The 21,884-nt window shown below is 38.7% G+C and overlaps 1 protein-coding gene across 7 annotated transcripts in view; it reads left to right on the top strand.

Moving 5' to 3' along the window:
* LOC140480311 (WAS/WASL-interacting protein family member 3-like) overlaps positions 1 to 21,884 on the top strand; it is a 102,502-nt gene that overhangs the window by 37,999 nt on the left and 42,619 nt on the right. For 4 of the 7 annotated variants that reach the window (XM_072575026.1, XM_072575027.1, XM_072575029.1 and 1 more), the window contains one exon: positions 4,927 to 5,001. In XM_072575026.1, the coding sequence (XP_072431127.1) occupies positions 4,933 to 5,001 (69 nt within the window). In that variant the 5' untranslated portion in view covers positions 4,927 to 4,932. Of the gene's footprint in view, positions 1 to 1,488; positions 1,687 to 4,328; positions 4,365 to 4,926; positions 5,002 to 21,884 lie in introns of those variants that run through there. The other 3 variants (XR_011961255.1, XM_072575025.1, XM_072575028.1) reach the window with 2 other exon arrangements.

Genomic DNA, 21,884 nt, shown 5'->3' with positions numbered 1-21,884 from the left:
CCTTGTGTCTAATGCTTCGTGCATTCATATATAGAATTTTTAATTTGTTACTGCTCTCACCCTTCCCCTCAACCCTTATTTCACTCAACTTTACAGCATGATGCCTTTTCCAGTTTTCTGCCTCCTTGATACAGTTGTCTTTCTTGACTTCTCTTGTTCCAACTACCCCTTCAATTTCCTTTTTAAACATCCAGCTTGTCCCCTCCCCCCCGCTACTTTTGGATTGTGGTTTTTAAATTCAGATACTGGTTCTAGAGCTTCCTTCCTTGGATGCCACCATGCATGATGTCAGTATTGCTACCTAAATGTTCAGATACCATCAGGAGGATATAAGTGTATTTTCATACGTTCCCTGAGGTCGCTTGCTTGCGTATCTCTAAACCATGCTGTTCAATTCCTGATGTACTATACTTCGGGTGTCAAATGTCGCTGTTTAGAGTAGCCTTTTGACCTCTTGCATGGCATGCTCATTCTGGACTGGTGTCTCTATCTTAACAATGTCAGAGTCATGTGATCAGCACATCTTGCATGAATCACCATTATACCACATCTACATTTTTAGTCCCCTTTTTTTTGCTTCTCAGTACATCACCTCTTCAAACTGCAAACCAATTTCTCATCTCAAGGATGTTGTAGTTGGTAACGTTTTTTTTCCTCTTGAATTTTGAGTAGTGATTGGCATTCTGCTTAGCTCTGGAAACTGAAACTGCATCAAAAATTCCAAAGTTCAGTATCAGCATTGCTCTTGATTTAAATTATGCCTTCTCTCTTTCATATCTTTCCTCTCTGTCCCAGTACAAGTGCTGGATTCTGAGTAAGGATTTGCAACCATAGCATGTAGTCAGAGCATTACTCTACTTTTTTTTTAATGTAAGGTATTTATTGGACTCAGATTTTGTGAATTTTTTAATAATTTATAACAAAGACTTTTTTTTTCTGGTAATGTTTAATTTTAAAGCCTGATCTGTTCGCAGCTGCAACATTTTGAATTTGTTTATGTTTGGTATGTCTGTAAATCCTACAATGTTGAGCAAAAATTACATCTATTAGAACCATGCAAACTGCAAGAAAACTATTTCTGTTGCTTTATTTATATTAAAATGGTCAATCTACTCAAACATACTTGACCAAAATGTAGGTGGCAGCAATTTAGTGTAAAGATCTTGGGCATGGCAATTGTGTTGTTATTATTAGCAAGCAAAGAAAAAAACCCTCTTTAACTATTTTATTCATGTAATGAGAAAACATAGGAGTAATTTAGCAATGGTGTAACAGATGACGTAAATTGCCTAGAGGCAGAATTATTGGTGATAAAACAAAACATTACTGTGAGAAAGCAGCTGTTGCTGCGCTGTGTGACCCCACAACTAGTGTATGTGTAAAACTAGAATCCAACCAACAGCTGCATTTCACAATACCAGTTTGTCAGGCATGTTGAATTTTGCTGCTTCAAAATATATTTGCAACTTGATGGTTTTTTTTTGGTAGATTCTCACACCCACATTTATTGCTGCTTCAGTGTGGTAAATATATTTAAAATGGAATGGAATGCTGACCACTTCAAGGTAATAAACAAATGCTGGTTGGAAGCATTCCTGGAGAATTGACTAGCCTGTATTATGACACATCTCCACTGACTATGTGACATTTGATCACGTGACTTCTGAATGCTGTTGCATTATAAAGGTAGGCTTGCCATGGTAAAGTATTTCTACTTGTGGTTTTGAGAAACTTTGTGTGACAAGCTCCAAGAATTTGAGGCACCCTGAACTGAAGTTGGATAAGAAATTCCAGAACCAACTTTGTTAAATCTGAATGCTGAGTCCTCACAATTGCTGACACTCCAGCCACTCTCTTGGTTGCATTCCACACAGTTGCAGCTGTCTGTGGTGCTGGTCAAGTGACTTTATCTCATCAGATACTCCCACAGCAACAACTAGTGAAGTCACAAATAATGGAATGGGGGAAGGGAGTCATGTTCTGAGGTGGGAAATTTAGTTTGCTCATTGCCTGGGCTGCTGGAGGAGGCATTCTGGGAGGGTTTGGGACTCCAGTGTATCGATGTTTTATGTGATAATGAGCAACAACAGTCTCGAATAGCCAATTTGTTAGCCAGCAAGCATTAAAAGCAGGTTATGTTGGATGTTAGAGGTTTTTATTACATTTGACATTATATGAACCACCTCTATCTTCCTGTTCAGCAAATTTGGGGCACATGTTAATTTTTGGCTGAAAGGTGAGGCAGGGGAAAAGGAGAAACCAGGATAATGTATGTTCCCATCTTTGGAGGAGTTATACACTATATAATGAGAACAGATTTTTTTTTTCCTGACGTTGAGCTATATATAACTATTAAATGGTATCCAGTGCAAGTTGGAAGCATGTCCGGTATGTTTTATTTTTCTCCATATTAAAAAGCACCATAGGCTGCAAATAAACTTTACTGTGTGAACGTTCAATTTTATTTTAACGCACAAATCAGTAGCAGGAGTAGGTCATGCCTGTTGCACCAGGCTAGAAGATCATGGCTGATCTGATGTGACCTCTAATATTCTCACCTATTCCAACAACCTTTTAATCCCCTTGCATTATAAGAAACCTATATCGTTTTGTCTTAAAATCTTCAAGAATTCTGCTTCCACCATCTATTCATGCTGAGTTCCAAAAAAATCTCAGCCCTCATTTGGGGGGTGGGGATTTTCTGACCTCTATAATAAATGGGAGAGCCTTTATTTTTAAAAAGGGACCCCTAGTGTTAGATTCTCCTGTAAAGAGGAAGCATCCTCTCCACGTCTCCACTATCAAGGCCCCTCAAGATTTCATACATTTGAATCAATTTGCTTTTTACTTTCCTAAACTTTAGCTAGAAGTCTAGCCTGTCTAATAGACAACCTGCCCATTTTGAGGTATTAGTCTGGTAAACCATGTATGAAATGCACACAGTGTACTTACATGATTTTGGAGGATAACCACTTGATGAAGGAGCAGTGCTGTGAAAGCTAGTGCTTCCAAATACACCTGATGGGCTATAACCTGGTGTTGTGTGTTTTTTAAAAGTATTTATAGCCTTCCCTTTAAACAAGGTGAGCAATACTGTGCACAGTATTCTAGATATAGACTCAGCGATGCCACGTGTAACTGAAATATAAACTCCATACTGTTTTGTTCAGTTTCCCCCTGCAATAAATAGCAGCATTCCATTAGTTTTCCTAATTACTTGTACCGCTATACTAACCTTTTTTTGTAATTCATGTATGAAGACTGCTAGATCCCTGTGCACCTCAGAGCTTTGCAATCTCTCCTCATTTAGATATTGTGCTTCCTTTCTATGTTTCTCTGCTAAATTGGACATTCTCACACTTTTTATTCTTTTTGCCACATCTCTGCCCACTCCGTCTTTAGTCTATTAACACTTTTTTTTAAAAATCCTGTTGTGTGCATTTCACCACAACCTCCCTTTCCTCCTGTCTTTGTGCTGACAGCAAATTTGGTGACCAACCTTCTAGCCTTGATTTGATTTTATTCTATGAATTGGAAACAGCTGATGCCCAGACACCTGCCCCTATGGTACATTGCTCATTATGTCTTTTCTACACTCTGCTTACTTTCAGCCAGTCTTTTTATTTGGGCCAAATGCTGTACCTGATACCACGGGATTTTATTTTCTGCAATATCCTTTTGGGCACTTATCAAATGCTTTCTGGAAATCTAAGTATATTACATCCACAGCATGCATTACCTTAAAGAACTCCAGTAGATTAAATTGAACCTAGCCAAGTGTCCTGCTATAACTTTACTAGTAAACTTTGAACATTTTCCCCCTGATAAAAGTTAACCTAATTGACCTGTGGTTTCCTGCTTTTATCTTTTTATTTTTGAATAAAGGAGTTACCGTTGTTATTTGATTTAATGGGACTGTCCTCAAATTAATGGACCTCTGGAAAAGTAAAACCAATGCCTCAACAATTCTCCAGCTGCCACTTCTTTTAAGATCCTAGGATTAAACCCCTCCGGGACCAAACTTGTCACCTTCACCTACACTCAATGCCACTTTTCTGTTAACTTTTGTGATTTTCTTGTTTCTCCCTTCTTTCCATTTCTGATTTATCATTGCATTTAGTCACGCCATTAGTCCATTTTAGTTTGAATAGTTCAATGCTTCCAGTAAAATAACAAACTTCAGACTAATGTGTTAATGCTTTGTACATTATTGTATCATTTTAGGCACAATAAGAGTAATTACAAGTCTACACTCCAGTTTCCAGCAGGGAGCCTCATTCGTCATTTTTTTTTCATAGTCACATTAGCATGTACATGATTGTATATGAGAAGAAACAGGATTCATGTACACAGATAATATTAAGGTATCATTGTATTGAGACTGATCTCAATGTTATATTGTTAATTCATTTTGCTTTACATTGGCTCAAATTTGAACACCTTACTGAGACCATGTTAAAACTGATCATTAGAGATAACAGGATATTGTTAACATTTTTTTAACAACCATTTAATTTCTGAAGTACAACCCTGCCTCAGAATAAAGGGGACCTTTAGTTTAAAAGAATAAATGTAGAAAAGTAAGATTATTTAGCATGTGGTGCAGCATGATCTGTTGTATTGCAAAATGATTAGGCAAAGATTCATGTCTGTGATCCCTTGAACTAAGTTCTCACTATCCACTGCACTGCTGGGGATAAAGGACAAGGAAATCACGGAGTCTCACTTTGTGGTTAGTGCTACACGTCTGATAGCAGTTGATCTCCGAGCTATGTTGGTGAAAGGCAAGGTGCAGGATGCTCCGTGGGGGGCAGTCATTTTGGGGTATTAAGAAAAGAGAAAACAACTCCAATTTAAGGCAAATACTTGATAATAATAAAACAATAACTTTCACACTTGAAAATATAAACCTCCATTGTTTTTCAGGTAGTTATGCCAGTGCCGCCTCCGCCACCACCTCCACTTGCTCCGCCTCCACCAGGGGCTCCACCACTACCTTCTGTAAGTCCAAAATATTTCCATTTACTTGTAGTTATAAACTTCTATGCCTTAACATTCAGGGTTATTTTTGGGATATGTCCAGTTATAATACAGAGCGCTATATTAAATGAACAATTCCTGTAACTGGTGATCTACAATTTTTATTATTTTAAAGTATTTATTTCCTTTAATTCAAAACAATTCAATTAGTGGTGCGTTAATACCTGTTTGCATTTATGTCGAAAGGATATTGTTGGAGGTAATCTTTGTACTCTATGTTGATCCTAAAGATCTTACCTGTTCACTTTACTGTAACCCAGGGAGAATAGTCCTTCCATTTTATTTTATTTATTGAGTTGTGGGATGTGGGCATTCCTGGCTGGTTAGCATTTATTGCCCTGGAGAGGGTGGCATCTTGAACTACTGCAGTCCATGTGCAGAAGGTTGACCCATGATGCTTTTAGAGACGGAATTCCAGAATTTTTACCCAGTGACAGTAAATGAATAGCCATATATTTCCAAATCAGGATGGTGTTGTCTGTCTCTGAGACAACAATATAATACATAGATGAAGATACAGTGGAGACATTTAGAGCTCTATAAAACCACAATTCATGTATTAAATACTTAAACAAATAATACACTTTTAAAAAAACTATTAGAGATAACTCAATCATTGTTTTTCACCACCCTGTTACCTATTGTTTTTCACTACCCAAACGTTATTACCCAGGAAAGTTTTTTTTTGCAGCTGGTGAGACTAAAACTCTGCTTGACATCTTCACCACACCCCCAATTTATTTCTTTTTGTACAGGTGTGTGCCTTTAATTGGAATTATGCGTGCATGTGACTTATCCTGTATAGTTTTCCAAATGCATCTCGTATTTGGATTTATCCGTACACATGAGCAATCCTGAATATTTTGTCCAAATGTATGTCTTGGTAGAGACAGCTAACTTTCCTGCAGTTTTAACTCTCTTGGCAGACCTGACTGACTCAATGTAATTCCATTCACTTAACAGTCCATTGTTAAGCCTCTTGTCAGTTCCTGTTATCTTTAAGCCTTATCCAACAATGGGGATCGGCTTGCAGGGGATCTTACACATGTAGTCTTATGTTTCTGTTGCTCTTGTCCTTCTAGATGGAAATATGGAGGTGAGTTAAAGGATCTTTTGATATTCTGCAATGTATCTTCTAAATAGTACACACCTGAGTGATGGTGGAGGGAGTGGATGCTTATGAATATGATGCCAATCAAGTGGGCTACTTTGTCATGGATAGTGTCAAACTTTATGTAGTGTTGTTGGAGCCGCACTTATCCAGGCAAATGGAGAGTATTCCATCACACAGTGGACTTTTTTTTTTGCCTTCTATTTAGTGGATAGGCTTTGGGGAGCTAAGAGGTGGTGTTCTCTGCAGTATTCCTAGCCTCTGACGTGCTCTTGTGGCCCATCATTTTAATACATTGGCTACGTTTGAGTTTCTGGTCATGGTAATGTTAAAGTACCTATTGGATACAGCTCTGGTCAGCTGCTCTTGGTCCAGAGATCATACTCTCTGGTAGTCTGGAATATAAAACTCTTCTAGACAGTTTAGTTTAAGTTATTACCAATGGTATCGATGTTACAATATAGCATAGAAACCTACATGCCAGGCTTGAGCTAAGGTTTTAAAACCATTCACAGATTGCCCCTAAGAGCGCTCTCAGGCTACTCCTCTTATTGCTGAGAACGAACTGTCTTTACACAGAAATTGGTACTGAGATTACAAAAAACACCACAGGCCCTTAATCAGATAAGCAGCAATAAAATGGCAAAAGTTTGTAGAGGAAGAGAAACTAATTGACAGGTCTAAGTATGCTTGACTAATAAAACTACATGCACATCAAAGTGGGAAATCCTGATCAAGCTTGGCCAAATGCCTTTAGCTGGATAAGCTCCCTTTTAACAGTACGTCATAAGGAGAGACCAGTCTAAATTATGTGGAGAAGGTCATGAGGTAACCTCGCTCAGCTAACATGCCCGTATCATTGTCCTACAAAATGGCTTTTAAAAAATTACCTTAGATTCCCAAAATGCAAAGTAAATTCATAACAATCCTGGATCTCCAGCTCCAGGGAGCAGCGCACAAACATTTCAATCCATGACCAGCAACTGTACCCTCTAATCAGATCACAAGAGTTGACCTTTCCACCAGCTTCTGTTGCTCTCACTCACACACATCTTCCAACTTTCTTACTATCACAGTTTCAGCCTTTTTGTGCTTTCCTAGCTTGTAAGAGTAATGAGACATTTGCATTCCAGAACGGTCAAGATTTAGGGAGCTGAGCTTCATAAATTCAAATCTGCTTAGTGTGTTTTATATGAAAACGTATCAGGATTGTTCTATTATGTGCATATTCCACTCAGCTTATTAAATTACAAATTATTTTTCTACTGAGCATGAGATTTTTTAAGTCTACAATATAAACCAGAAATTCAGCTATCCAACAGTAAAATATGTGCAGCTTCTAGCCCTCTGGGTCAAAAGGAAGTACTGTCAAACATCCCACAAGTGAACAGTTGTTATCACCTTTATTTACACTGATCCATTGACACGCTGAACAGCTACCCTTAGTTCTTCTGAACAAATCTCCATTTCTGACTGTATGGTGAAAGGAAGGTCAATGAAGCAATTGCTGGTGGTTTGGCCGAGGACAATACCCCGAGGAACTCCTGCAGAGATGCCTTGGAACTGAGATGATTGAGCTCCAATGACCACAACTATCTTTTTGTGTGGCAGTTAAGACTCCAGCCAGTGAAGAGTTTGCCTATTGTTTCTAGTTGTGTTAGGGTAGCTGTTCCTTTGACTCTGACCCAACTTGTAAGAGTTTAAGTACACACCCATTTCACCTGTTTTCAGTTGGGGCTAGGGCACTTATTTAAGGAATGAGTGAACTATGTCTGGAACCATTTCACATAACAGACTTGAAAGCCCAAGTGGATGAGTCAAAAATATAACAAATGTAAATAAGTGTTTGGTTCCCTGTTTATATGTTGTTCCTTCATCAGCCAATCATTCACTTATTAGATATGGTAGGTAAACAAGCTTTATACATTTTTAGTAGTCTTACTTCAGCAGGAGCATATGGTCCAGTGTTTGGTGCCCATTGAGTCGGAGCAACTGAAACAAGGTAGATGAGAACCTGAAGAGCTAATAATATCACTGGATATGTTCATTTTTTTTTAGTATTATCCACAGAGATGGAGATTGCTGATGGCAGTGCTTCATTCATTCTGGTAACCATTGTACTGCAAGAAAAAAATGCAGTGTAATTATTGTACATCCCATTCCCACCCACCAGTAAATGTCTGAGGCACCAAAACCATGGCACATTATTGGATACCGTGGATATTTGATTTGTACGTAGGGCTTGTTTTTATTTATTTGATCATATACACACTGTTTGGTAAGGATAAGGTTCTCCAAACAATGCAAGTCGTCCTAAATAGGTATCTATTATTTCTTGAAACATTCAACCATTTTTGAGTTTTCTTCTTAAACTGTCACTGACATCTGTTGATCCCAATGTGTTTTTCAATGAGTTGGAGGCAAATGTTGATGCCTTTTGAGGTCTGTCTAAAGAACTGCTCTCATTATTGTGTATATCTCTCCTCCAAAGATGGGAATGTAAACTATCCTTGTTTCATCTTTTGGAAAACAGCTCTCCTTTTTCCTCTGCCTCACATCATCTGCTGAAATCTCCACTCATTCCTTTTGTTCCTTTTAGACTTGATTACTTTCTATGTTCTCCTGGCTCCCACTTTCACACTCGAAACAAAGGCCGTCCAAATCTTTGCTCCTTCTGTCTCATCTCACACTGTTAATGTTTCTCTAATTGGGAGGCAATGCTGAAAAGTACAGATAAATATCCTTGCTTTTAAATTTCTTGTTTTGAAATCCCTCCAGGGCCTTGCCTCTCACTAAATATCTGTGTAATTTCTCCCATACCCCAAGTCCTTTTTTATGACATCTGTACTTCTCTAACTTGGGACTGTGTCACCAGTCGCCTAGACCACCAGCTTAGACGTTTCCTCCCAACTCCTCTCCATCCCTATTTTTCTATCTCCTGTTTCTTCTTAAAATCTACCTCTTGCGTTGGCCATCTGACATAAATTTGCCTATATGAATTGGTATCATACATTTTATAGTGTTCCTTGTGACATCATATGTGCAATTTAAGCATATTATTCAATGAACAAAATCTGTGAGAATTGTTTTGGTAGTATTCTGATTTATTAATGTAAAATGTTATCAACCAAATGATGCATCAAAGCTTATGATAAACCTACTCACATTTTGTATCTTAAAAGTGATTGTAAACAAGTTGAAAAATACTTATTTTGACTGAGGAAAAAATTAAATATCCTTCAAAAGATTGAGAATATTGTAAAGGCTGTCTTATGACAATTTTTAATTTACTGATCTATGTGTATAGATGGATGTTTGGATGAGATGTGTTTGGACTTACATTGGGTTTCACTGACAAAGTCCACCTCTTGAGTTGCATATGAATAAATGCTATTTTAAAAATCCATCCATACTTTCATCAGCATAAGTGAGGCTAAACATTGGCTAGGTACTATTAAATCTGAGCTAAGATCTTAGGATGCACAATTTAAAAAACAAAATCTGTTAGACACATTATTAATGATTTAACTGAATCTAATACAGATTCATCACAAAATCGACATCTAACTGCTTTAATGTTCAACACCTGATTGGGTGACAATTTAAATCGAAAACCAAACAAATTTAGTTTTTATTTGTGCAATAATAGTTAACTGTGAATAATTGGCTGTTCATCTTAATACAATTACAGTACTGTAGACTGATTTTAATTTTTCACAAGTAATAAAAGCTTTCAAGGTTCTAGTAGTTTCTAACCTTAACTTTTGAAGGTTAAGTTTGCACTTGTAACTTCCTCAAGAACGTGTTTCAGCACTGTGTGAAAAGATAGCAACTTTAGGAGTAGGCCATCCAGCCATTTTGAGCCTGATCTACCATTTGAAGGTCATTGCTCATCTTCCACTTCCATTATCATATGGGAATAACATGGAAACATCTGTTGATTTATATTAGTAACCAGAAATCTACCAATCTGTATTTTCGACTTAATGACTAAACATCCTCAGCCCTTGGGGGTAGCGTGCCAAATATTCAACCCCTTCTGAATGAAGACATTCCTCATCTCCTACTCTTAAATGGTTTGACTTTTTTTATTCTGAGGCTGTGTCCCCTGGTTTGAGATCCCCTCAGCTAGGGAAAACCCCTTTCTTGCATTTACTGTCAGTGCCTATCAGAATTTTGCATCTTTCTAAGAGATTGCCTCTTATTCTTCCAAACTCTGGAGAATATAGGCCCAGTTTCCTCCATTTTACCATTTTTCAGGAGTCAGTTTGGTGAACCTCCAATCCACATCCTTTGTCACAATTATTTACTTCCTTTTAGACCATGTGTGTGCAGTTCTGGTCTCTATGCTCCAGATGCAACCTTATCAGTGTTTGATGCAATTGAAGGGGATTTTCTATTTGGGGGAGGGAAGGGGGAAGAGAGAAACTTGTACGTATTGCCATATAGAAGAATGAGAGGGGACCTAATTGACATGTACAAGATTGTTAGGGACTTGATAGGGAAGAAGCAGAAAGGCTGTTTCCCCTTGAGTGTCTAGCCCCAAAGGGCAAAATCTCACAATAACTGGTCACACATTTAAGACAGATTTGAGGATTCTTCTGAGGGTTGTGGGCATTGAGGCTTGGTCACTAAGTATATTCAAGGCTGAGGTCGACAGACGTTTAATCATTCAGTGAATCAAACTGAGGAAAAGGCAGGAAAGTGAAAATGAGGAATATTAGATCAGGTATGGTCATTGAATGGCAGCACAGGCTTGATGGACTCAATAGCCTACTTCTCCTGTATCATTGCTCCTGTGTGCAAATCCCTTGGCGATAATGGCTTAAATGACATCTGCTTCTCAGGTTTACTTATTACACTTACAAGCTAGCTTTCAGTGAAAACTTACAATTCCAGGTGCAACAGGAGAAGCACCTATGTAAATTTCTCATTGGTAAAGGCAGTTGGAAGCTTTGACATTTTTCATCAGATAATAAATAAATGAATGCTGTATGCAGCAAATAAAGCATTGCTCAACTGAGAAGTGCCATCAGCCAATGCCTGTGACCATTTATCATTTGTGAACTGTGACCACCTTTATTTCATTAAACTATGTATTATTCAGCTCATACTTGTATGTTGCTGTAGATTTGTTTCTGTGTAAAGGTTTCCTCTATTTAGAACACCATTCTCACATGTTGAATGTATCCCTTATATTTTAGAGTTTATCTTTTAAGGGGTCCGTGTTGTGTGGATACAATGCTGTGACTCTTCCTAGCAGCGAGCCTGATGTGGGTTTGCAAACTGCACACACATAAATCATTGGTGCTATAGTCTCTGCTTCATAACTTGTAATGTGTTTTGTTGTCTTAAATAAATGAACACCGATTTAATCAATCCTTGACGAGTGATTCATTTATTAGGCTAACATTGTTATGATGTGGTGAACATTAATGGAAAGCATTATACTGATGTCTATAATGCTTGAATTGCCAGCAAGCAAGCTAACTTGCAGATAGAATATGATTGACAGTTTTGAATCGTGCTTAAGTACACAAGGCAATCCTTGTTGTCTTTGTTTGATACAGCATTGGAGAATATTGAAAACAGATTACTGGTAAGTAGAAAAGTACTTATCAAGAGATTAGTTTAACACAGTTGAGATTGGCAAAGGATTAGGTTGTGTTTTGGATTGATAGTAAGCAAGGAATGGTCAAAGGCATATTGTCAAATACTCTTAGTTCCCTAGTTTAAATCTGCATGCAGCAGATCTTGAGCAGAATTTAATATGTTTAAACAGGCTTTAGAGGTTTGGTTTCTAATCAAGCCATTAAGATTTGCTTTGCAAGTGGGAACAAAAGTTCTACACACACTTAAAACATCAGGGTAAAAGAGCTGAAAAATGCCAAAAGGTATTAGCCACATTAGAAGAACAATTGAGTCAGATTAGTCATAATTACAAGCTGACCAGAGTTATTTAAATAGAAGCCTACAGAATCCATAGATCATTTTGCAAACCGATTTGGAGAAAAGGGCTCATTGTGTAAATTTTTTTTCCAGATGTGGAGCTAAGAAGCAGAATCATTTGAGTTTGGTGTATCTACCCTCATGGAGATTTTCCAGAATATTTGTGAGGCAATGATTTATAATCCAAAGAGCTACTGGAGGATGGATGCAAGTACATGTAGAAGATCCTTTTATCCGAAGTGCTCCGGACCAGCTGTTTTTCGGAATTCAGAACTTTTCCGTTTTCAGAATAGTGACAGTTTAATGGTGAAATTTTTAAAAATCTTACTGGAGAAGCAGACTTCTCCTAAGAATGTGTTTGGCCATGTCCTTCCAGGTCACATCTGAGTGTCCCACATCGAGTGGGTGTCGATATGGGAGTGTTCAGAGAAACCTCAGGTCTGTCGATGCTTTGCCATGCCCCCCGTCACATCTCAGTGACACACATCGAGTGGGTGTCGACTTGGTTAACTGTTTGCTCACCAAGCAATCTTTGTCAAAGAGAAAAAAAAATTCACAAAAAATCTTTGGATTTTGGAGCTTTTTGGTTTTACGTTGTCTGGATAAAGGTTCTTCTACACAGGTGGTTGAAGCATATAGGTCCTGAGTAGAAACTCTGATTATCTTCACCCTTGGAACACAAACATAGCAAGATATGGGCAAGGTGTGGTCTTCTGCATGCCACCAGGGAAATACCCAGCTTTCAATCAATTTTACAAGGTATGCAGCAGAAAAGGCCATCTGCAAAAGCAGTGTAGCACAGCATAGACTGATGCAGCTCCGAAGAGTCGTGCATGGAATCAAACAGACCACACTCATCATGTATCTTCCAGCTGTGATAAAGAATTTTTGTATCTGACCACAAGTGTGTATGTATGTGCATATATACCAGATCTCTAATGGTTGTACACGTTAAGACAAACAGTGGTGAGCATGTTTCATACTGTGGTGTTTTTCATGCAATTCAATGTGGTGTTTGAATTGTTTGCAAAAATTCTAATTATCTCAACTCTGAATTGGTAAACAATCATTATTGACTAAGATTGGCACTTGCCCACATGGCTATTTACTTCACCTGACAACTAAAACAAAAAGTACTCTACTCCTGTTGAAACTTAAGAACGTAAAGCTTTCAATACATGATTCACTGATTCTATATGGAAGATGAATAGTACGGGAGTTGAGAACAGTCAGCCTGGACATCAGCCGTTCTATATTGTAGACACTGCTGGACCAGCAGTTGCATGGATACAAGTATACTGTGACCTCCTACTAGTCACAATCCATGTGATCAGAAAACATTCAGAAACTGCAGAGTATTCGGGAGATACTCTTAGAATTGATCATGCAATAAGAGGGAACATTTCACTTTTTTTCTGAATAACTGATGCTAAGATCTCAACTCTCCATGGTGAGTGCGAAATGGAAGCTCAAGAGGAAAAGACTGGACAATTAGCTCAAAACTTAAGAATCCCATTTCAAAGCTGATTTAAAGGATACCTCTGCTCAGTGCTCAAACTGATTTCAAGAGCTGAAAAAGAGAATGGAAGCTACAAGCTCTGTATCATCAATTCCATGAAATGATTACCATTTTATGGGAAGATCTGGAACAATTCACAAAACTAGATCAAGCTCAGCAGGCACAGGCATAAACGTTGGATTGAGCTCAACGTATTGCTGGAGAAAAAGTCAGATTGGCAATGAATTGTGGAGCTTTATAGTGAACTTGGCCACAGGAGGCAGTCCTCTGAAATAAATGTCAGTAATGATGCTGCAGTGAAAGAACTGAACTAGGAGATGGAGGAAATTGGGCAATCACTGAAGCAGCTAGTGAAAGAGATCCAGAGTTCTTAGAAAACATGAAGGAAAAAATTGTTTGGGAAGGCTTGTTAGTCATTAAAGATATGGAAGGGACAAATATGCTGGGCCAACAAAAGCTAGACTTATGGTGGAATTCAAAAAGTCCAAGGTTTTGCAAATAAAATCAAGAGGCTTCGAAATGAACTGAAAATTCTTCAGGAACAAAATCATAAGTGCCAAGAAAATTTGAGTCACTCAACAGCTTAAGTAATGAGATCAGACTGTAGCTAATCTGGACAGAAACTTCCTTCATGTATCTTGATAAGCAAACTCTCATCACTGTGCATGCTCCAAGAAGCATGCCAACATTCAGTGTACATGCCACCTCTTAGCTATCTCTTGGACCAAACCCATGAGGCAGTAAGCACCCAGTTATTAAAAGCTGCAATGTTGATTACTGAGATCCTAGCAAGGCAAAAGATGCACCTCCTCTTCACAGAACTGTCAACCAGAACCTTTTCCATTCTATGGGGTTTTCCCCAAAGCAAAAACAAATCAAGTTGTAATTCCTCTAAACTGAAAGCAACTTAATGCCTTTTTAATATTCAGTGTCTTTGCATTCTGAGAGTCTTACAATCAAACAATAAACACTTCAGGAAGTGTTTATTGTTCTCACCTACAATTTTAAAAATTATGGTTGCAGAAAGACAGACAAGCTAATTATTTGACTCCCTTTTGCACAGAGATCAAAACCTACATGAAAATATTTTAAAATTCAAACCCAACTACTAATTTACATAATATAGGAAAAAAATGAAACAGATTTATTTTTATCTGATGGATGTTCATTTTCAAGCAAGAAACTTAGTCAGTTAATGAAATATAAACAATAATTGTTGCCTAAAATTTTGTCCTTTAGCCATGTGTGAAAATAACTCTGGATCTATAAATTATCACATGATCGTTAGTGCTGCCTTCTAAACTTCCACAAAACATCATGTGATTATTATTTTTAGAAGTTGTTCCTAGTCGCATCCTAGAAAAAAGATTTGGAATACATTATGGCACCCTTATTTCCCACATAAGAGGATATTTTCTCTGATCTAATGTGAGTTAACGCTATTTATTATAATGTGGTGTTGCACATTTACCTATTATAAATCAAGCTAAGTAAATTTATTTCTGTGCTGGTCTCTGTAGCAGCAAGGATTGGACTGTACAATTACAATTATTTGCTCATATAGGAAAACCAGTACATCACTTACCTGCACATCAACTTGTAAACAATCCAAAGGAAGGCGAAGAGTGGCATTGGGAAAATCAGTTAAGAGAAAATGAGGACTGCAGATGCTGGAAATCAGAGTTGAGTGTAGTGCTGGCAAAGCACAGCCGGTCAGCCAGCATCCAAGGAGCAGGAGAATTGACGTTTCAGGCATAAGCCCTTCATCATGAACCATTTATCATTTGACATTTAATGGGTTAATTTTCATTTGGTCAAGTTTACTTTGGTAACCAAATCTTAATGTTTGTTCATAGCTTTATGGGTTCCTGCTGAAGGGCTTATGCCCAAAACATTGATTCTCTTGCTCCCCAGATGCTGCCTGACCTGCTGTGCTTTTCCAGCAACACACTCTCTCTAATCTGGGAAATCAGTGAATAATGGATTGGAGAACGATGAGGGTGGTGTCAGGAGCATCAGTGAGTGGAATAGGCTTCAACATGAGGACAATGAGTAGGGTTGGAGGCATCAAGGTGAGAAGTTTGAAAAGCTTCCCAATCCAATGTGTGGTAGGAGATGCTTGTGGGGACAGTCAGTTATGATAAGAAATTAGATACTGAAAGGGCTTTGGTGTGAACTATCCAGATGTGGATCTGTCAGAGATTTGACACCTTGGCAGAGGGAATTTAGTAGGAAAGGGCACATCTTGTCTGAGGTTGGGATAATTTTAAGATCTAATACTTTGTGTCATGGAATCTTACAGAAATTCTTGGTGTGGAGGGGCTAGGATCAGAGGGTTTGGTGTCAACCAGTAAACTTGGAGCTCAAGGTGGCATGTCCAATTTGGAGAGTGACAGTCTAGGAGTTGTTTATTGAAATCAGCCAGAGGTCAAAGGGCAATATTGTCTTGGAGATTGAACCTTCCTGAAAGATTAAGAAGGTACAGCAGGGATCATGCCCAGAAGAGATGGGAGAAGTCAAGGTTTGGCAGGGAGATACTGAGTAGTAGAGGCAAGGATTGTTATGACTGGAAACTCAAGGTATATGGTGAGGGTGTACAAAACCGCATTGGAGGACATGGAAGGCTATTTTAAAAAAAAAAGGGGCTGTGTGGCAGTGACCACCATGGTCTTCACATGGAGGGGGGAGGGGGAAGGGAGGTGGCACAAGGGGAGAGGTGGGCATCATTTTGGTGTATTGCTTAGATCAATAGCTTCACTTAAAAACAAAAACAAAATTACCCAAAAAGTCACTTTTTATAGTCAACGGATTAGCATGATTTTTTAAGGTATGTAGAAGTGACCTTGGATAATGTTCTTTGACATTTAGTGGGTTATTTATCGGTTAGCCAATTTTATTTACTGTTAAACAAATCTTAATGTTTGTCCATAGCTTTATGGTTACCATTATAGGGTATCCTCCCTGTAAAGGAGGAGAAAGTGAGGACTGCAGATGCTGGAGTTCAGATTTGAAGAGCCTGGTGTGGAAAAGCACTGCCAGTCAGGTAGCATCGGAGGAGCAGGAGAATCGACATTTCGGGCAAGAGTCCTTGATCGGGAATGAGGCCTCGTGAAGGGCTCATGCCTGAAACGTTGATTCTCCTGCTCCTCTGATGCTGCCTCATCTGCTGTGTTTGTTTTTCCAGCACCAGACTCTTTTATTCCTCTTTATAAATCATTGTGTCTTTAGTCCTACAGTCTCAATGTTTTGTAATTTGCACTTAACTTCTGAAACATACCAGTATAATTTATTTTAAAAGGCATCGTTGTCATATTTTTGTTAATATAATAAAATCTAGGTTACTGTATACTTTGACAAGCATTTGGTAATGCAAGTATACATTTGGCCAGCTTAATGGAGAGTAAGTGAGAAAGATAAAGCAGTTCCTTTTCAGGTCTACACCATTTCTGATGGAACCAGTGCTAATTGTTATTCTGTGAAGACAATGATCACAGCACCAAGCATGAGATGTTCTATTCCTCAGCTGTTCACTGGATAATCTTACTGAGCCATTATGATAAACTGCTCCTGTTTCATCTGGTTAGTGTCAGTGGCCTGAATGTGCTCCAGTTTAGGGAGAGAAAACATTATAGCTGTTCCAATTCTGATTTATTATTCCCTAATCTTTGGAAACAAAGGATGTTCAGAACTGGAAAGGTCCATTGTTTTTATCTTGTAGAACCAGTACAGATTTTTTAAAATTCATTCATGGGAATTGGATGTTTCTAGAGACAAAACTGTAGATGCTGGAATCCAAAGTAGACCAGCAGGAGGCTGTAGGAACACAGCAAGCCAGGCAGCATTAGGAGGTGAAGTCAATGTTTCAGGTGGACCCCTTCTTCAGGACTGGGGGCGGGGGGCTGCAGATAAAGTGGGAGGTAGGGGCAGGGTGGTGAAGTGGGGCTAGGTGACGACAGTGTATGACCAGGTTAGTCAATGGGAGAAATAAATCTGGTAGGTGGCTGGGAGGAATGGAAGGGAGGAGGAAGGGCTGAGAAAGGAGTCAGGAGATGGGAAGGGAGGCTATTTGAAATTGGAGAACTCAACATTGAGTCCTCCGCACTGTAGACGGCCCAGGTGGAAGCTGAGGTGTTGTTCCTCCACTTTGCAGTATGGTTCGTTGTGGCAATGGAGGAGGCCAAGGATGGTCATTTTGGAAAGGGAATGGGCAGAAGAATTAAAATGGTCGGTGACTGGGAGGTCCAGTTGGCCTCTGCGGGCCTGTTTGAGATGCTCAGCGAACCGTTCCCTAAAATGTTTGCTCTCCCCAATGTAGAGAAGATCACATTGGGAGCACCTGCTGCAGTAAACTAGGTTGGAGGAGAGGCAGCTGAATCTTGCACACTCTCTCTCCCCTGGAAGGACTGTTGGGGGCCCTGGATGGAGGTGGGGGGGGTGGTATGCCAGTAGCAGAATGGCAGCCAATGCGTATCAATGAGACCAGGGATGATGGGTGAACTGGTATAACTGGCACAAGCAATGTATTGTTTGTATTTGTACTTCATGTTTTGTTTTCCCAGATGTCACAAAATTAAAAAAAGCTGTACACCGGTGAAAGCAAAATACTAAGTGCAGCAGGAACTCTGGTGGTCTGGCAGTATCTGAGCAGAGAAACAGTTTGACTCTGCCATTTGTATACAGATTTGCCACTTTTCACTATATTTTTTGCATACTTTTTAAACAGCAGTAATGTGACTTTTTTTTTGGGAAATAATTTCACAAGTTCATATTCCTGATTTTAGAGCTTCCCATTTCAGTACTATTTGTGAATTCCGATGTAAATCAAATGAGAGAGCCTCTAAATTCTGCTTCCCAATGCATATTTATGCAGGGAACTAAATTTACAAAATTCCGCAGACACCAACCATTGCTTCAGGAAATGCATTATACTGCAAAATGTGACTAACAAAATAGTATGTGTGAGCAATACGTTGCCATAACTGTTTGGAGTACCATGATGATGCTTGCTTTATTGATGTATATTGGTTAATATATTTTTCTAGTAATGTGCTTTTTATTTGTTCCTGCTTTGCTTTCCATTAGGCTAGTTGTGACAGTTTAAGAGAATATAAAAACTGGTATCGCAAAGTTTTTATAGTATTTCTGTGGGAAAGGAAATAAGTGCAGCAACAAGATGGATCACCCTACCAATGTTCAGGAAATCTAAAATCTTGCAATCTAAAGAATGCAGGTTGTGATGGGAAAGTACATATTCTGCAGTTGTTGTCTGATGCTTATATTGCATTAACTTATGGTGCTGCAGGAGCACGTCAATCATGTGACTTAATCCAACAGTAGGTAAATTAATATCAATGGGTCCATATCTTTCACTCGTATGAATAGAAGAATGGTAAATCAACTCTTAAACTTCCAAATAGGCAAACCGAGATTCATCACAAATAGTTATCTATGTATCTGGTATAAGTTCCAGCAAGCAACCTTTTAACACTTTAGTATCACTCCAGAGAGGAGACATTGGATGAACTGAGCAACAACAAATTTTTAAAGTTATCCTTAACAGAGCCAGTAGACCGCCTTCAGTAATCAATCACCTCTGGGATAAAATATGTTCCTCTACTAAAAATTTGGAGCCTTTGTAAGGTCCTCCGCAGGACTCATGCCAGCTGTCTGCTGGTGAACATTCCCCTGAAACCTTAAGGCCAGGAGTTCTTCGGTAATCAGAGCAGCTTGGAAACTCTCCCAGGAGTGCTTCCATATTTGATTTGGAAGCATCAAATATGCTTCCACCCATTTTTGATGTGGGTGGAAAGTGTGTGTTAGGTGAAAGAGCTGCACATCCATTCTTGAAAATGGTGGTGCTCACAAACTGGGTAGTTCCATTCTAATGTGCAGAAAAAAAGATTATTCACTGTCCAACTGCCCTAGCCCCAATGTAAGTAAGAAGACCCAAATATTGAGGATAACAGGAGTAATCATGACTTTGTGTGGTTTTGTAGAATCATAGATTGCTAGACAGGTTGATGGGAATAACAATGAGTGAAGTAAAGTGTTCATTTTTGATCTATTTTTGATTTGTCAAACTTACCCAACCTGTGTTATCTTTAACATCCACCTGAATCATGCATAACTAGGGCTGTGGATTGAATTCCATGAAACCAAATCATGGAGGGTAGGTTCATGGAAAATTATGGAAAAAGTTAAGGGGGTTTGGAGGGGAGGGGAGACTCACAAGTTAAAGTTTCCAGAACAGGTAATAGAACAGGGTATGGAAAGAGTCAAGCGTCCAACTTCAGTCACAGCAGAAAGGTGGACATCTATGAGAAGTGGGCAGTCAATGCAGGACTGAGGGTGTTGCACTCATTTAAGTGCAATGTATGAAACCAGGTAAATGAGCCTAAAGTGCAGGTTTGAATTAATTGTTGTGGATATTACAGAGACTTGGCTGCAAGGGGATCAGGACTGGGGGCTAAATATCCAAGGATGTGCATCCTAGTGATACAATGAGCAGAGGGGGCAGGGTTACCTCCTTAGTAAGAAATTAAATTCGTAGCAAGAAGTTATGTAGGGTCAGAGGGTGTAGAATAGGTGTGGATAGAGTTGAGTCATGAAGAATTATGGGTCTTATGTACAGGCCTCTTAACAGTAGTCAGAATGTGGGGAAGAAAATAAATCAGGGCATAGAAAAGGCATGTAAGAAAACCACAATTTTATAATATTCAACAAGGGACTTGTGGACTGGGAAAATCCAGTTGATAGTAGATCTCAAGAAAAGGAATTTGTGGCGTGTTGACAGATGTTTTTTTTTTATTTTTGGAAGAGCTTATCGGACACTTCTGAGTTTGGTGATGTGTAATAAGGCAGACTTCATTTAATGATTTTAAGGCAATGGAACCTAGAGGGCAGTGATCATAATCTGTTCGAATTCATTTTCCAGTTTGAGAGGGAGAACCTGGAATCAGATGTAACAGTATTACCATTGAATAAAGGTAACTACAAAGATGAGGGAGAAGCTGGCCAGAGTTGATTGGAAGGGAAGCCTAGTAGGGCAGCACTGGCAAGCGTTTCTGGGGATAATTTGGGAGGCAAATCAGAAATGCATCTTAAGAGAAGCATTTTTAAAAAAAAAACTTCTGGTGAAGATTAGTGGGTAGCAAGAGGATCAAAAAGCCTTTTAAAAACCAGCTGAGGATTTCTGCGGAGAATAGAAAAGATGAAATATGTGGGTGAGCTAGCTAGTAATACAAAAGAAGATTGCAGGTCTTTTTTTTTAGATCTATAAAAGATGAGAAAGGCAAGAATGGACATTAGATGCTGGGAAACTGAGGCTGGGAAGTAATAAATGGGAACAAAGAAAAAGTGGAGGAACCAAATAGATAAATTGCATCAGTTTACATAATGGAAGACATCAGAATGCCATAACTTTGAGAGTCCTGGGGAGTGGTGAATGTGGTGACCATCACTAAGGCGAAGGTGCTCTAAGAAGCTGAGAACTCTAGTTAAATTCAAGCTTTTGCCAAACCTTGCACTCTGCCAATTTTCACTTTAACATCTACATATCATGCTATCCAAGAATGGAACCGAATCGATACTTCAGACTATATCAGGTGTGAATTACAGCAATCTGCTATTTAGGTAGCTAAGACTGCATCAATATTACCAATGGATTGAGTGTCATAGACAAAGGAACTCTAAACTCACTGACAAATTGCTAGAAGTCCTGCGACAATGGTTCTTGTAGAGAAGGGAAGCAATTTCTGAAGCTGATCTGGCCCACCTTCTCCACCAGAAGCAACTGATACAGCAGGCATTGAAAGAGGCAGTTAGTCTTACAGTATTGAGTCCTTGTCTTTCTCAAGCTGGCACAATAATATTCCTACTAACATGTTCCTCCTACATTAGACACAGAAGCATGGTAGTCTGGCAGAATTTTCTTCTTTCTAAAAAGCCTAGATGTAACTGACCAGTGTGCAACTCCAATCTCCTACTTAGATTAAAGTATCACAGATTCTATTGAGTCAGTACTACAAGTTCTGCAACTTATGGGAAAACTTGTGTTGCTAATGGAGGTTTTGGGTTCTTTTAGGATTCTTTAGTTAGCTCAATAAAACCTTGGATCGGTCATTATTCAACTATTTTTAATTTTGACCTTAAAAGCTAAGCCAAGTTTATCTTGGGTTTTTTACATATAGGCTTGTTTGATTTATATTTACTTTTGTGTAGCTTCTCTCTTTTGCAATAAAATACCTTGATTTATTTACAGTTAAA

The sequence above is a fragment of the Chiloscyllium punctatum genome, chromosome 8, assembly GCF_047496795.1.
Source record: "Chiloscyllium punctatum isolate Juve2018m chromosome 8, sChiPun1.3, whole genome shotgun sequence".
In the NCBI taxonomy this organism is placed as follows: domain Eukaryota; kingdom Metazoa; phylum Chordata; class Chondrichthyes; order Orectolobiformes; family Hemiscylliidae; genus Chiloscyllium; species Chiloscyllium punctatum.
This window is presented reverse-complemented; position numbering and strand designations above follow the sequence as displayed.